Below are 17,538 nucleotides of genomic sequence, written 5' to 3' on the forward strand. Positions count from 1 at the left end.
TTAATATGTGAATAAAATGTTCCAATGTAGTAAAGTAATTATATTGTTTTGTTTTTATAGGTTTGAGAAGTTTTTATGGTTTATAAGTTCGGAGAACTTCCTAGTGATTGGTGGTCGAGATCAGCAGCAAAATGAACTGATTGTTAAAAGATACTTAAGACAAGGTACATACATGTTAATTTCCTTTGTACTTGCATTGTCATGTTAATGAAGTAATTTAATCGACCAGTCAATTTTTAACCCTTGCCCCAATTCCCTCCCTTTCTCCCTATGTGAGGGGCAGTGCAGGAGATAGAAAAGCTAAGAGACATGCTTTTGTTGTGATTATAATGATATATCTGTCGGTTTGTTTGTCACTTTGTCGCATAACTGTAATCTTGATCATAATATAGCAGTCTTTCTATATTTATCCCAGTGTTAAAATTTGATAAATGTTCTTTCATAATTATGTGTTGTGAGTGAACATTGCTTTAGATCTGTGAATACTTATCACATTTATACCAAGAACTATGTGTACATATACAAAGGCTGACTTATTATGTGGCAGCTCCTCATAACATTTTTAGCTCGACTATTCGCAGAATAATCGAGCTAATGCAGTCACCCATTTGTTGGTGTTGGTGTCCCTGTTAAGTTTTTGCGTGTAAGCTGGTATCTCCATAACTACTGAAGGGAATGGATTGAAACTTCACACACTTGTTCTCTGTGATTACCTAACATGATTGGCACAAGTCCATTTACTCTTATTAGCTTTTTTGCATAATTATGCCCCTTTTTCGACTTAGAAATTTTTGGTTAAGTTTTTGTGTGTAAGCTAGTATCTCCATAACTACTGAAGGGAATGGATTGAAACTTCACACACTTATTCTCTGTGATTATTTTATATGATTGGCACATATCCAATAACTCTTGATTTGTTTTTTCATAGTTATGCCCCTTTTTCAGCTTAGAAATTCTAGTAAAAGTAAAAGTTTTGCTTGTAAGCTGGTATCTCCATAAGTACTGAAGGGTTTGTGCCTTTTTTGGACAATTTGATGCATTCATAATAATAAAGCAGTGATTTACTCGATAAAAAATTTTAATTACAAGCCTTTGTACCTTTTCGGACAATTTTATGTATTTATATAGGTAAGCATTATTATACTTAATGAAACAACCTTGTGACATCTTTTGAATAGTCAAGCATTACTGTCCTCTAACAGTTCTTGTTTTTAGCTCGACTATTCGAAGAATATGAGAGCTATTGTAGTCGCCCCGGCGTCAGCGTCCGCGTCGGCGTCTGCGTTGGTTAAAGTTTTTTGTAAAGTCAAATATCTCAATTATTACTTGAGATATTCAATTGAAACTTACAATACTTATTTATAGTAACAAGGTACATCAGATTGACAAGTTGGATAACTCTGCCTACAATATTGACAGAATTATGCCCCTTTTTAACTTAGAAATTTTGGTTAAAGTTTTTTGTAAAGTCAAATATCTCAATTATTGCTTGAGATATTCAATTGAAACTTACATTACTTATTTATAGTAACAAGGTACATCAGATTGACAAGTTGGATAACTCTGCCTACAATATTGATAGAATTATGCACCTTTGGAAATTTTTTGGTTAAAGTTTTTTTGTAAAGTCAAATATCTCAATTATTGCTCGAGATATTCAATTGAAATTTAAAATACTTTTTTATAGTAACAATGTACATCAGTTTGCAAAATTGCATAACTCTGCCCGCAATATTTGCAGAATTATTTGCCCCTTTGAAACTTAGAAATTTTGGTTAAAGCGTCTTCAAAGATATTTACTTGAAAAACTTTACACATGCACTTAGGGTCATAATCGGAGGGTCATAATTGTATGTCACTTACCAAGTTCCATAACTCCATCTTGCATTAAGGCTGATTCATATCCCCTTTTCTACTTAGTCTCTTGGTTAATGTTTACATGCAAGTTTTAGCATATCTCAATAACTATTAAAGATATTTATTTAAAACTTCTCATATGCATTTAGGGTCATAATTGTAGGTCACTGACAAAGATCCATAATTCTATCTTGCATTTAGGCTGATTTTTCTCCCCTTTTTTCAACTTAGAAATTCATGGTAAAGTTTTTGCTTGTAAGCTGTTATCTCAATAACTACTTAAGGGTTTGTGTTTTTTTTGGGACAATTTTATGCATTCATGATAACAAAGCAGTGATTTACTTGATAAAACATCTTAATAACAAGCCTTTGTACCTTTTCTGTCAAATTTATGTATTCATAGGTAATTAGTATTATTATACTCAGTAAAACACCCTTGTGACATTTCCTTCCGACATAGTCAAGGCAATACTGTATAATTAGACTCTCTCTAAGGCCTATAACATGAATTTATAAAACTTAAAAAATTATACATTATCAAGGCTCTTTTACTATCAAGCACTTAGAATAGTCGAGCGTGCTGTCCTACCGACAGCTCTTGTTTGTTGTTGTTTATCCCGAAGTAAAATATCATGTCCTTTGAAATCCAAAATGTAAAGTTGCAAACAATGTTGATAAAAAATGAAGAAAAAAGAATTGTGATGCCTTTTCTGATTAGCATTGCAATTATTATTAACTAAAGTTTTATAATGATTATAGAAAAATATCTACTGGTCTTGAAGACCACTTTAACAGATGAAACCGGTAGATATTTTTCTATAATTATTATCATAGTTTTGTTAATAACTAATTGCAATGTAAATAAGAGAAGGCATTCTTGTGAATATTAAAAAATGCTGCTAACCTTTGACATCTAATTATTATTCAGGGCCCTAACATATATAGTTGGGATATACGTGTTGTTTAGACACATTTCTAGTTGGAAATTTAAATTCAAGATCACTTTCCAAGACCCATATCTGTTGCATGGATTTGGCCCTTTGTGAATTGAACAAAATGCTTTGGTCACTTTCCATTTCATATTTTTGCCTGTATGTGGTAATTGTATTTGGGAATCAGTTCTAGAAATTAAATCTTGTTCTTGTATACTATTGTTTAAAATTCATTTTAAGACACTTGTTTTCTTAAATAAATATGTCTGCTTTATAAGTCTAAAAAAATTTAAGCTTATCAAACATTTTATTCATTAATCAAGTATTTATAATCAGTTTATACAGTAAAATGTATACATAGTAAATTTACACATAACATGATACCGGTAAATTACACCTAACAAAAACGGCATGGTATGACCAGTAATGTGTCAGTGTCACTGTTAAACCCAAACAAACAAACAAACAAATTTAACCTTAATATTATACTTCTGTTGAATATTGTATTTCAAGGTTCCACGTTGCCATTTGAGTAAGTAGTTATCATGTTGAATTAGTAATCCAAGGATTGCTGGCCTCATGGGTTTTAACTCCTGTCAGTGGCAAGCCTTTGTTTCCTTAAGCAAGAAACTTTATAATTTGTTACTCATCACTGGTTGGTTTCAGGAATAGATGCAAGAATCCAGAGTGTGTATATAAGCTTATAGCTTCCTTCACAATCAAGCTAAAATAAATTCTGTATAAACTAAGATTACATGTGCTATATTTAAGTCAAGTGTTTAAGATTACCACCCTTATTCTACTGCAACATGTGCAGTAGGATGACTGCTTGTTGATGAGTCTCTGTGTAAGATTTGTTATTGTTTATTCTAGTGACACATGGAATACTTTGATTTTGTTTCGCATTCCAACAAATAATCTTTTGGTATTTGGGCAGTAGGCAACACTCATTGGTTTATCTAATCCATGACTTTTATCTACCAAAATCTTCACTTTAGTGAGGTCACTTGATAATTGATGGATATTTTCAGAGTCTAAACCACACACATATACTGATCCGTATTCATCAACAGCAAGCTGACGAGGTGTTCTCAATTGATCATCCTTGTAGACAGCCTTCACTTTACCATCAAAAGTTAAACAGGTCACAGTGTGTTTGTCTACATCAGAAACATATGTCATTGTATTGTCAGGACTGACAATCAAGCCCCAAGGTTCAATAAACAGCTTCTTACCATTATCATCTTTGTCAAATGTTTTCACTACTTCACCTGACATACTTAGAATCTTAACACTAGCTGGATTCCAATATGAAACTACAAGATAGGGATTCCTATAGGCAATACCAGTACAATTACCATTTACTGGTATATCAGTGATATCTAAACCTTTCATATCTTCTGAAAATGTTATCATTCTGATCATTTTTTCATTTGGAAATGTTACAGCAACTTTATAATCTGAAACTTTTGTAATATCGCATGGACTTGAATCAAATTTTGTATCATTCATACAATTTGCATATGATATTCCTAGTTTGTGTATGGCTAGGCTACACTTATTCCAATCTAATGTTAGAAGTGTTTGTTCAGATAAGACAAGTGAAGAGGATATGAAGTCAATGTGAGAGTTGATATCAAAATTAAAGACAACTCTTCTTTCTATAGCTGATACATTTTTAAAAGTGAAAAGTCTCGTAACACTCTCTAGAGCTTGTTCTGTTGGTTGGATGTTCAATGTTTTGAATTTGTAGTGCTGTATGCTGACTTGTTGTATTTGTTCAATATTTCGATGAAGGTTTTCACACAGTTGTTTTGTAGACTTCAATTTGATAAAAAGTTTACTGTTTTGACCTAATTTTTGGGCCTGTTCTAGATCAGCAGTAAGAACCTTCAAATTTCCAACCAGATTTAAATGTTCTGACTTGATTACCTTAAATTCTGTGTTTGTGCCAACAACTTCATCTTTCATAACTGTTTCAGCTTTTGTTATCTTGTTTTTAAACATTCTCTCCTTTTCAGACAAAACTTGAACTAGTTCTAGCCTTTCTTTCTTCAACCTTGCAATGGTCTCTTCCATCTTTTTATCAAAGTCATCAATAAGATCTTGATGCTGTTGTATGTAGGTTTCAATTAGTTTATCTGCGTGCTCCTTACATATTTCAGTTGCCTTTTCTTCTTGTTTATCAACCACTTCACTTTTAGCTTTCAACAGCTTTTCCGTGTCTTTTATTTCCTCCGACAATCGATCCAAGTTCTGTTGAAGGTCTTTTAAGTCATCACTTTTTTGTATGCCTGAAGCAAGGGTTGGTAAATGGTTCACATCACTACATTTATCATGCTCAGTATCCTTACACTCTTGACAGGCCTCTTTGCTACACTCAGAGCAGTAAAACTTGATCAGCTGTTGAGGATGAGTGGAACACTTCTCAAAATAGAAATCTTGTGGCATACTGTCACTGTCTTGAATTTTGTGAGTTTTCGATTGTCTCTTATGATATTTTTGACAGGTCACACATTTATATTCCACACAATCCACACAGAAGGCTACAGCGGGTGTATAGCCATCACCATGTTTTTCACATTCTTCACAGTACATTTCCTTAACTTCATCTGAGTCAAATGTTGTTGATGCACCGTCATCAGTAGCCATTTCTTTTTCTCTTTTTTTTCAGGAAGTTTAGAAAATTCCTGATTTTCTGAATTTCTTTTAATGTATCCTTCCCTTGAAGTAAAGTACAATGTATTCGAGTTTGAAAGGTTTTTCTCTTAAGAGATTTTTTTCTGATTGTTTTGAAAGTTGTAATATTCGCCATATATACATGTATCATGATAAGTGATCATATGAGAGAAGTAAAGGTTTTTGTTTTTAATTTTTATCAACGATAGTCTTGAATAATCTTGTACCATTTGATAATGTTACAGTAAAATATAGCTCTGTTAATCAATATAATATCACGTTCTCACTCATTTGACTTTTCTTGAAATTATACAGTATCTAAGTGCAGTTAATATATAAAGGTTGAACTGGATCTACAAGTGTGCATTTCGATAAAAAGAAGAAAATGAGATCTTTTAAAGAGTTCTTGATATTGAATTAAAGACATTCAGTCTTTCCACAGCTGATACATGTACTTTTTGATATCCTGAAAATAGATGTGAACAATGTGGTTTTGTTTAGACTACAAAAGTTATATAAACCATGGCCTTAGGGAAAAAACATGAGTTATGCCCTGAATGTCACTTAGTTTTTATGCCCATGTCATGATGACAAGAGGTTACATGCCTTTGAAAACCTTGTACTGCTCATAACTCTGTCATGCTTTAAGGAATTTTGAAATAATTTGGCACAAATGTGTTGCATGATAGACGGTGTTTAATGGGCATGACCTAGATCCCTAGCTCCAAGTTCAAGGTCACACTTTGTCACCTTAGTGCAGTAATGGGTTAACTCCTATAAAATTAAAATTAACTTGTTACTGTACTTAAGTGACGTCTTAGAGATAAAAGGTTAGATGTTAGAATATCTTGTCCAGCCCATAAATCTGTCATGCATTGAGAAATTTTAAAATAACTTGGCAGATGAGACAATGAGGCATGTGCAGGACCTAGACCCCAAGCTCCAAGGTCAAGGTTACACTTGGTAGTTTAACAATAATTTCATGTTTGCCTATTTACGCTAAAGGAAAAATTCCACATTTTTCTTTCATGCAAATATCTTGGAAATCTCCTTATTCAAAATTCAAACAATTATTTTGTAAACTGAAAAGTGCAGATATATAGCTTAATACACATTGAAATATAGCAGTTCAGTAACTTAAAAGTATAATATTGCAGAAGCTTAAAGTAAACCATTACAGAAACTTAAAGTATAGCATTCCAGATACTTTAAGTATAGCAATATATTTCAGAGACGTTAAGTTATGCATCCTAGAGACTCAAAAGTGAAGCATTCCATAGACTTAAAATAAAAGCATTCCAGAGACATAGAATATAGCATTTAGATTCCAGAGACAAAAAAGTATAACATTCCAGAGACCTAGAAGTATAGCAATGAATGGACCAGAGACTTAAAAGCATGGCAATTGCCAAAGACTTAATGTATAACATTCCATGACATTCCAGATACTTTAAAGTATAGCATGCCAGGGACTTAAAAGTATAACATTCCAGAGACTTGTAAACATGTGAATAGATATATTTCAATTATTTCAAAATATTTTTTACAGGAGATGTGTATGTGCATGCTGACCTTCATGGTGCTAGCAGTGTGATTATCAAGAATAACACTGGGGAACCAATACCACCAAAGACTCTGAATGAAGCGGGAACCATGGCTATATGTAACAGTGCAGCCTGGGATGCTAAAGTGGTAACCAGTGCCTGGTGGGTGTATCCTAGTCAGGTATCAAAGACTGCCCCCTCTGGGGAGTATCTCACCACTGGTAGTTTCATGATAAGAGGTAGGTAAATGAAAAATATGACATTCTTTTGACTATGATTTTTTCACAGTAATAGTCTTTAAATTATTTGCAAGATTGTTGCTTTATGATTTGGAAGATTTTAAATAAATTGACACAAATAATCACCATGATGAGCCTATGTGCTTATGATATGCATGGCACAACATCAAGGTTGTGGTTGGTTAAAGGTCAAGAAGTACACATTCATGTCCGCTGCGGAAGGGGATTAAGCTGTTTTTAGACTGCCTTGTTCTATTTTAATAGGCAAGAATTTCAAAATATTTGTTTTCTGCTTAAGAAAGGATAGATATATTTTTTGGAATCTGATTGAGTAGAAATGCCAAAATATAAATTAGTCTAACATACTATGTATGTTAAAAGTATTTATCATTGTTAAAGCAGCACACCTCCAGATTCAGGCTAATTTTCATGAACATTTTAAAAATTTATTTAAAAAAAAAATATTGTGTGAAGCCAACAAAGAAAATAATTTACACAATGCAAACAGCACTTACAATCCATGTGAATTACCAAAAAGAATTCAAAATAAGCAAAAATAGCCCTTCCTGCAGTAGTAACTAACACAGTAGGAATATGGTGATAAATACTTTAAAATCAGTCCCTATTGGTCAAGTTTAATCTTCTCAAAATATTTTGACTCATTTGGAGGCTTTAAAACATATTTTCATTTTAGGAAAGAAAAACTATTTGCCACCATCATACTTGATCTATGGATTTGGACTTCTTTTCAAGGTATGTGTAAACCTATTGATTTTATTATTCATCATTTCAATATGATGTTTTTTTTAGTAATAATACCCCTATTGATTTTGGGGTCACTGGGTCAAAGGTCAAGGTCACAGGGGCCTTGACTTTAAATAGCGTGTCCGCCCAATAACTTGAGATTCCTTTGGCCCAGAGTCTTCATATTTGGCATGGAGGTTAGTCATGATTAGTAGATGACCCCTATTGATTTTGAGGTCACTGGGTCAAAGGTCAAGGTCACAGGGGCCTTGACTAAAAAAACCTTATCCGCCCAATTACTTGAGATTCCTTTGACCCGCAGTCTTCATATTTGGCATGGAGGTTAGTCATGATTAGTAAATGACCACTATTGATTTTGATGTCACTGGGTCAAAGGTCAAGGTCACAGGGGCCTTGACTAAAAAACTTGATTTTAAAATTTTCACATTTGAAGCATGGAGAATACATATCTTAGCAATGCACTGGCTTAGTAACCTCAGATTTGGCAGGGTGGTTGTTCTTGAGTTCTAAATGGCCACTGTTAATTCTGACAAAGTGGTATGCGGGGGTATTCACGCCATGACAGTGGCAGTTCTAGTTTAAACAAATTGTCACATATCACAAGCCATAGTAGACTTAAGTTGGGGTAAAAGTAACATGCTCCATTCTAGGTGTCCATGGCAGAGTGATTGAGCCCTTGGCTTTAAACTACTTGATCTCAAGTTGGGTCTGAGTCCCACCAGTGACGCTTGATTCTTTCTTGTAGGGAATGCATATAGGGAAACCCTAATCTACAGTATTGATTAGTAAAATTTGGTTATTGGTAGTTGGAGGAAGGCAGTATACACGAGTAAAATGTAAATATTATTGGTAAGTTGGAGGAACAGTAGACCACACGCCGGAGAACGCAAAGTTAGAACAGCCGAAGATGATGAGATCTCAGTGGCTGATTCTTCTGTAGCAGAGAGTGAAATCACCATGGAAACCATTAGTGATAATGAAGTAGACTCTGATGATGAGCAAACAAATAATGATAACAATGATGATACTGATAGAGAAAATGCCAAAAATGTCTCAAAGAATGAGGAAAATACAGATAATAGTGCCAGGACAAAAGTTAAGTCAGAAAATATAAATGAATCAGACAGTTGTGAAGAAAGTGTTAGAACTGAAGGTGATATGGACGACAAAGTCTGTGATAATACAAAAAGTGATAAAATCTGTGATGGTGTTGAAACCAGTGAAAGAGAAGTTGTAAATGATGAGAAAAAAATGCCAATGTGAAACCAGAAACTGAAAATGTTGTAGAGTTTCCAGATACAGAAATTAATCTGCATCATGTGAAAGGAGATAAGTAAGTTTAAATTTTATTTTCTTATCATTATGTCTCCCAAACTTTTTGAGAGACAAGTTGTTTTTGCCTTTGTGGTGTGTCCATCTGTCTGTGTGCCACTCCATCTGCATTCAGCTTGTCTAGCTTTCACAGGTCTAACTGCTGGGGAAATTTCAATTAAACTTCACAGGAGTGATCAGTACAAACCCTAGGTGTGCATATCGCTGGCACATTCCGCTGTGCTGCCCAAAATGACTGTCAGAGCTGAAAATAGAAAAATCTTGTCCAGCTTTCACAGGTTGAACTGCATGTAATGAAACTACACAGGTGTGATCAGTAGCATCCCTAGATGTTCATATATCGAGCACGTTCTGCTTCACTGCACAGAATGGCAACCAGAGCTATAAATAGAAAAGTCTTGTCTGGCTTTCACAGGTCAAACTGCTGGTTTGATTTCAATGAACTTCACAGGTGTGATCAGTACCATCCCTAGATGTGCATTTCACCGTCATGTTCAACTTTGCTGCACAAACTGGCAGGCAGAGCAACAAAAAGAAAAATCTTGTCCGGCTTTCAAAGGTCAAACTGCTGGTGGGATGTTGCCCAAATTCACAGAAGTGATCAGTACCATACCTTGTTTTGGGAGAGATATGTTTTTGTGACAAAAACTCCTTCTAGTTTTAAACATTTAGGAGTAAACGTATTGTAAACACCCTTTAATTGTAGTTCATTAAGTTTTATCCAATTAAGATGCCCACAAATCTGTAAAACTTTTCTTCTATTCATGAGTTTGTTCAAAGACCACAAACCTCACTTTAAGAAAATTTAAGAAGATTGGTGCCAAGCTTGGTTTTGGGTTATCCTGATCCAGTTTGGTTGTGATTATTTATTTTAGTTTTAATTTAACAATCAAGCTTTTTTACCAGGAACCTACATTATTTCAAAGAAAACTCTGTTTGACTTCCTATTTCACTTGTAGTAATAATGTCTTGGAGAACCTCTGTGGCTGAATAATCAAGGAATTCAACTTCAAATCACTTGCCTTTCACCACTGAGGGTTTAGATTTCATTATGTTAGGAAGTTATGTGAGTGATATTATTGATTTTAACACTTTAAATCCCTTAGAATAATCAGAGTTAGCCTGTTTCAAAGATTTGAAAGTGTTTAAAGATTAATTGCATATTTCAACTCCCATTTCTTATTTAACACAGCACTACATGATTATTATTCTTTGTTATTTTATGACAGATATGAGTTAGCAAGAAGTTTCTCCACACAGAGTACAGACAGTGATCAGATTTTCTTAGGTGATGATGAGGCTGTTACCTTTGGCGAAAAGGTTGGCATTATTTTGTATTGTTCTCAATCTGACTTTCTATTGAGATTCTTAGCTGTTGTTAAGTAAACAGTGTTAAACCCTTTTCTTTTTTGGGTCATTTTGCACACTATTTTTCTGGAAAATTTGAAAGTTGTTGGGTCAGACATCAATTGGTTTATAAAATCTTGCAAAAAATATTTCCTGTCTATGGCAGAAAACCTTAGAAAATTTCCTTTAAGCCATAGGCAATTTCTGGAATATGCATTAAGGGCTAATTCAGGAGTATATACAAAATAATGGATACTGAATGCATATAATATGCTTTCCTGGGTTGTACAATAGGATGGCAAAGATATAATCAAACAATTGTAAGCATGTACAAAATATTTCAGAAATCAACTGGCGGGCCAAGGTTATCGGCTAAACAAAGGCGAGAAATGAAGAAGGCTAAGAAACAAGGGCAGCAGCCCCAGTTACCAACACAGACTGAAGGTGAGGAAGAGGAGGAGAAATCATGGCTGCCAGAAGATAACCAGGGACGAGGACGGAACAAGGGGAAAAAAGAAAACAAAGAACAAACAGAAATACAGCAGCAACCTAAGAGGGGGCAAAAGGTAGATAATTTATTCCTTTTCCTACTGAAAGACTTTGCCACCATCATAATTTCAGTCTGACAGGCTCTACAATTTTGACTGGCTGACTTTAAATTTACTCAGTGTTGATAATGGACAATCCCAGAAATGGAAGCTGAATAAGTCCATTTAACAAAATCCAGTAGGTTTTTAGGGTTAATACTAAGTTGTAAGCATTGTTTGTATAAGAATATTTCAGTACCAGATGTACATAAACACATGAACTTTTTGGTATGATGTAACTTTGATGAAATCTACACTTACAAAACAAGTCTATATTTCATACACAGAAGTTCAAATTTAGAAATTACAAATTAACCCAATTTTTTTTTTTATATATATATTGTTACTTCAGGCCAAGATGAAAGAAAATTGAAGGACAAATATAAAGATCAGGATGAGGAGAGAAAGACAACTCCGTATGAAATTCTTGCTGTGAGTTTCATTGTTTGTTTGCTTATGCTAACAGGGCAACTGAGTATTAATTGTAAATAGTTAATTTAGAATTTTGAAAGGTAATTGAAGATAAACATTTTTCTTGAATTTTAGAAACTTTCTGTGATGTTCAGGTTTATATAAAGTGATGAGAAAACAAAATTACTATCATAGTACATGTTACATGTTTTACAACTACAAATATACATTTGTATACTAAAGCAATCTTTCTATGACAAATATGAAGAAAAACTATTCAGCTGAAATTTTTTTATTTAATTCTACGAGAGCACACTGTACATAAATCAAGCTTATGATTCATGATTGATCATGGCCAGTTCACCAGAATATGTAGTTTCACTGTTTGATTAATAAATAGTTCTACCTTGATATCCAAGGATTATGGAAAATTATTGAAACTACACTTATTATTTTGAAATGATTGGATACTTTTCTTTATCTACAGTCTGCTGGCATTAAAAAGGAAGATAAAAAGAAGAAAGGAAAGAAGGATGAAAAAGGACGCCCACAATCGGCAGTGGAGAAGAAACCTCAACAACAACAACAGAGAAAGAAGCCAGAACTTGTTGATATCATTATTAAAGATGTTGAAAATACAGCAAGTACAGGTATGTTGTCTTACTTTTTAACTTTTTTAGATTTAGATTTTTTTGTGAAAAATAATGAGCATGTGTGAAGGTATCTATATTGATATGCATTCCTTTTGTAAATGTATTTTCTGCTCTGGTGGCATATAAATCAGATTATGTTAGAGCTGTAATCTTTATGTTGCCCTGTATTTAACAATAAATTCACTGACTATGTATTTTTTATTAGAAAATGTGCTATCTTATTTATTTCATTGGCTTATGGGGAGGCTCGGCTTTCATGGCCAAGTGGTTATTGTAAATGGTTCACTGATACTTGTAATAATGAGTGGAGTTTTCCTACACCAGTAAAGCTTGAAAGACATATGACATTTATAGTGCTTTTGTCACTAAGGTTGTTGACTTGAAAACCATTTGCCACTCACGCTTGTGGGTTAGATTCTCGTCAGGGACTTCAGATTGTTTTCATGTTGAAAAGCTATCCAGCTAGCTTATGGTAAGTTGTTGGCTCTACTTAGGTGCCCTTTATCCCTTATGAGGGGCACCCAAGATCTTCCTCTACCAGTAAAGCTGGACAGTTTTTTTAAAAAAAAAAGAAAAGAAAAGACAAAATTGATCATAACAATTAAAAGTGATACATGAATATGATTTCAGAGGATCCTACAAACAATAAAGAGATTGTAGAAGCTCAGGTTATTGACGATGATGAGAAGTTAGAAGATGACACACAAACTACTGATGTAAGTCTTCATAATATAACAGTGGCAATATAAAGCAATAGAAGACTGTATAACTAGTATTATGTCATGTGAAAACGTAAAGTCTAATGTAAAATAAATGAATAAGGAGATTTGAATTTTAAGAAAATTAAAATCAGTATAAGTTTTGACATTATTTTGAACTCTTTTTGCCCATTAGATAGTTCTCTTGAAAATTACATGATTGAATTATGCAGTCATTTTCTGTTTCTTTGTTCCATGAAAAATGATTAAATGTTTTCTGACATGATTTTCTTTCTTTTAATACACACATTGCAGAAAATTTGCCCATTACACTCATGATTGAAAATTTTTTACCCTTTAAATAGTCCACTAGGAAATTGCTTTTTGTGTGATTGCATTGTGTTGTCATTTTCCTTTTCTCTGTTCCAGAAAAAATAATTTAATACATTTTATACAAGAACATTTTACCATGGCTTTATACTATTTCAACTGATCTATTTTTTCAGGACCAGCAGATTTTGAACTCTTTGACTGGCATACCAAATATTGAGGATGAGTTGCTGTTTGCTCTGCCAGTCTGTGCTCCATACAATGCTTTGACAAATTATAAGTAAGTGACAAATTGTTAGCAAGTTTTACAAATTGAATGCAAGTCTTGTAAATTGTAAGTTAAGTATGACAATTAGAAGTGTCTGACAAATAATATTTAAGTTTCGCAAATTTCATTTAAGACTGATATATGTTAAATGTTAAGTAATTCTGAGTCTAAAAAGTTATAATTATGTTTCATTAATTACAGATAAATCAGACATATTGAAGAAGGAAGGAAGAAGTTTGACACATAATAAATTATAATGTCACTTATTTGGTGAAATGATAATGAATTTAAGCCAAACCATATTTTAAGTCCTACACTATTTCTATAAAGACTTGAAAAATGACCCCCTTCTGATGATTTTGTTCAGCTTATATGTTTAAAGCGTATATCAATTTGTATGAATTTGAAAATGAAAACAATAACCTCTCAAAATGTTTGGTCATGCAGCTCTAAAATGACATGACTAAAAGTGAAATTTTGGTAATATTTTTATTGTCTTACGTATAATTTTCATCATTCATATTAAATCTTTCAGGTACAAGGTTAAGCTGCTGCCAGGGTCAACAAAAAGAGGAAAAGGTACAAAATTAATAAGACTTTTATTTGATCATTTTAGACATAGAAAGTCTTACAAACACTTGATTGACAAAGCCATTGATTGACTAGTTAAATTTAGCCTGTGTGTGTTTTCTAAAGATACTATAAATGGTACCTAGTGTACTTAACTTTTCAACCAACTTAATCTTAGCCTATAGGTTACTCACTTGGGGAGAGCCAGCATTAATGTTAAAAAACAGCATTTAGCCCAAGCCTTTCATATGTTGTGTTAAAAGTATAAAGCGTGTTTGAAGTCAGTAAATTTATGCAACAAAATATAATGAAAACAATAATTAGGCCAGTTTAAAACTGTTGATAATATTTAGTCAGTTAGTTAATAAAATTTAATGACTAGTACTCATGTAAGATTGATAAACCAACTGTCTTGCTGGTTTATTAACCCGTAACCTGCTAAATTTCTCAAATGCACTTGACCGGCTTCCATTTTTCATCATGCAAAATAATTGATCAAACATTCAATCTGTTTTGTGTAAAAATGAAATGTTTGTTTTCTTTTTAGCTGCAAAAATTGCCATTAACATGTTCCAGTATGATAAAACTATAACACCAAGAGAAAGAGACCTTGTAAAAATATTAAAGGTGAGCTTTATATTATAATATGGGCCTGCTTAGCTCAAAAAGGAGAACATTGGATTTATAATCCAGGGGTTACTGGTTGGATCAAGCTTTTGATTCATGTACATTATCCTTTTTAGCACAGAAGATATTCAAATTTTTATAGTCGTTATCAGCTATTTTCTGATAAATAGATTAAAATTGTAAATTCTTGATAAATAAAACCTTGAAAATACAATTGAAAACATGATATGTCTGCCATTTTGAGACTGATCAAATACCGGTATCTTTGGAGGAACTTTGGGCACATTAAGAGGAGCATTGCAAAGTGTTTCTTTGTAAACACTTTTTTATATATCTTTGGAGGAAATCGGGGGCACATTAGGGGAAATTGCTGATAGTATATACAAGAATGTGTTGGTCATTGGTGGAACTTAGAATTTTGAACGATGATGACTACTGTTGTGACCGAAATAATTTTAATAAGGGGCTTCAGAGGTTTTTCTCACAGAAATAGAGCTGGAAAATCACTATATTAAGTTAAATCTGTGATTTAAATTAAACATAATTTATATTAAACATAATTTTAAGGAAACATTTTAAGTAATGTCACTTGTTTGCGCTGTTTAATATTAGTAGATATATTTTTATGCCCCCGCCATGTAATGGCTGGGGCATATAGTGTTACCCTGTTCCGTCATTCTGTCATTCCGTCATCATCAGTTTCCGTTCATTATCTTAAGAACGGTTGCACACATTCAACTCAAATTTGACATATGGATATGTCATGAGAAAATACAGGTCAAGTTCGAATTTGGTCATGGTTCGATGATTTTTGGCAGAGTTATGCCCCTTTTACATTGAAAATAATATGAAATTTTCAGTTTCCGTTCATTATCTCCCCAACGGTACAACACATTCAACTCAAACTTGACATATGGATGCGTCATGAAAAAAATACAGGTCAAGTTTGAATTTGGTCATGGTTTGATGATTTTTGGCAGAGTTATGCCCATTTTACTTTGAAAACAATATGAAATTTTCAGTTTCCGTTCATTATCTCCCCAAAGGTACAACACATTCAACTCAAACTTGATATATGGATGCGTCAAAGGAATGCGCAGGTCAAGTTCAAATTTGGTCATGGTTCAATGATTTTTGGCAGAGTAATGCCCCTTTCACTTTGAAAGTAATATGAAATTTTCAGTTTCCGTTTATTATCTCCCCAATGGTACAACACATTCAACTCAAATTTAACATATGGATATGTTTTTGGAATGCCCAGGCCAAGTTCGAATTTGGTCATGGTTCAATGATTTTTGGCAGAGTAATGCCCCTTTCACTTTGAAAATAATATGAAATTTACAGTTTCTGTTCATTATCTACCCAACAGTATTCAACTTAAATTTGACATATGGATATGTCAAAGGAATGGGCAGGACAAGTTGGAATTTGGTCATGGTTTGATGATTTTTTGGCAGAGTTATGTCCCTTTCACTTTGACAATAATATAGATACATCTTAGGAATAAGCAGTTTAAGTTTGAATTTGGTCGTGGTTCAATGATTTTAGACAAACTTATCTTTCCTGAATGTCGGGAAAATTTTGAACTTTCAGTTTCAGCACTCATACTTTTAGCCATTATTTTGGCTACAAATATGCAATATGCTATTTTTAAAAGGTTAAGACTGAATAATTTCAGTGCCTTAAAATTGTATGAAAATGGTTTGTGTTAACATTGAAAAGTTTTAAGGGCTTTGAACTTAAAATGAAAAAAATAATTAATGCACCATCTGAAATTTTGGCTGCATGCGGGGGCATTTCTAGTCTTAAAGATAAATTTTATAACTCATATTTTTCAGGATGTGGATATATCACGGAACATTCCAGGAAAGGTGAAGGTCACAGCCCCAAACATCAGCAAAATGAAGAGGAAGTGAATTAACAATGCAATAAAGGGATTAAATTAGACAATAAAACCGAATTGTGCAATTGAATATTACAATGATAAATCAATACTTACATTTAAAATGGATTATAAAACTATAATAAAAGAAAGATGATTTCTTTTCAAATAGTTGTTGAATCAATACTTAATTTCTTTGATCATTTAGACACGGTATTTAATACTTTTTCTGAAAATATGAATTTCCTAGAACTTTCAAATTTAGGAACAAAACTTAGTGGAAAGGTAAATATGTGGTTATCAGGATGGCTTAGTAAAGAAAGCTTTGAGCCTAATTGAAACATTCTTGAGCTGAGCAGAAAATAAACATTTTTACGTAAAATTAAACTTTAATTAAAGGTGAGAGCTCTTGGTTCTTTCTTTAATTATATAAGAAATAATGCTATAGCTCAAGTGTAAAAGATAGTTTGTGAACATATTTATCTAGAGTTACCTTCTCTTGTTATGTTTTATCATTTCTTGATGCATCAATGTGAAATAAAAATAAATGGCTGTTCTTGTTTTGTTGATGTACATTAACATAAATTTACCCTAAAAAGACAACTTTACGCATTGTGTGGCAGAGGGGAAAGAAAATGCAATTACCTTTATGACATTTGAAAGGATCTTCACTACTCTAAAATGGAGGCCTCTTTCATGAATTAAATCTCAATACAGAAAGGAACCTTAATTTTTCATTTACCTTTTACACTACAATGAGTGTATTTAAGTTTTGGGGTAATCAGGTATATATTTCAATGTCGTCCGTGACTGAGTG

General features: G+C 33.0%; 2 protein-coding genes across 2 annotated transcripts in view; one reads left to right on the forward strand and one right to left on the reverse strand.

Moving 5' to 3' along the window:
- LOC132731257 (ribosome quality control complex subunit NEMF-like) overlaps positions 1 to 17,274 on the forward strand; it is a 32,352-nt gene extending 15,078 nt beyond the window's left edge. Inside the window, 16 exon segments of the mRNA XM_060717415.1 lie at positions 61 to 164; positions 7,018 to 7,251; positions 7,946 to 8,004; positions 8,823 to 8,845; positions 8,886 to 9,265; positions 9,304 to 9,349; positions 10,578 to 10,668; positions 11,040 to 11,261; positions 11,635 to 11,646; positions 11,649 to 11,714; positions 12,181 to 12,343; positions 12,977 to 13,062; positions 13,551 to 13,654; positions 14,178 to 14,221; positions 14,760 to 14,839; positions 16,678 to 17,274. Coding sequence (XP_060573398.1) covers positions 61 to 164; positions 7,018 to 7,251; positions 7,946 to 8,004; positions 8,823 to 8,845; positions 8,886 to 9,265; positions 9,304 to 9,349; positions 10,578 to 10,668; positions 11,040 to 11,261; positions 11,635 to 11,646; positions 11,649 to 11,714; positions 12,181 to 12,343; positions 12,977 to 13,062; positions 13,551 to 13,654; positions 14,178 to 14,221; positions 14,760 to 14,839; positions 16,678 to 16,755 — 1,792 coding nt within the window. The 3' untranslated portion in view covers positions 16,756 to 17,274.
- On the reverse strand, positions 2,790 to 5,534 carry LOC132731245 (uncharacterized). The gene has a single exon (XM_060717404.1). The coding sequence runs from the start codon at positions 5,439 to 5,441 to the stop codon at positions 3,654 to 3,656; it is 1,788 nt and encodes a 595-aa protein (XP_060573387.1). The 5' UTR covers positions 5,442 to 5,534; the 3' UTR covers positions 2,790 to 3,653.
- Positions 17,275 to 17,538: the final 264 nt, after the last annotated feature.

This window comes from Ruditapes philippinarum, unplaced genomic scaffold (assembly GCF_026571515.1).
Source record: "Ruditapes philippinarum isolate M1 unplaced genomic scaffold, ASM2657151v2 ctg124_1_1_1_1, whole genome shotgun sequence".
Lineage (NCBI taxonomy): Eukaryota > Metazoa > Mollusca > Bivalvia > Venerida > Veneridae > Ruditapes > Ruditapes philippinarum.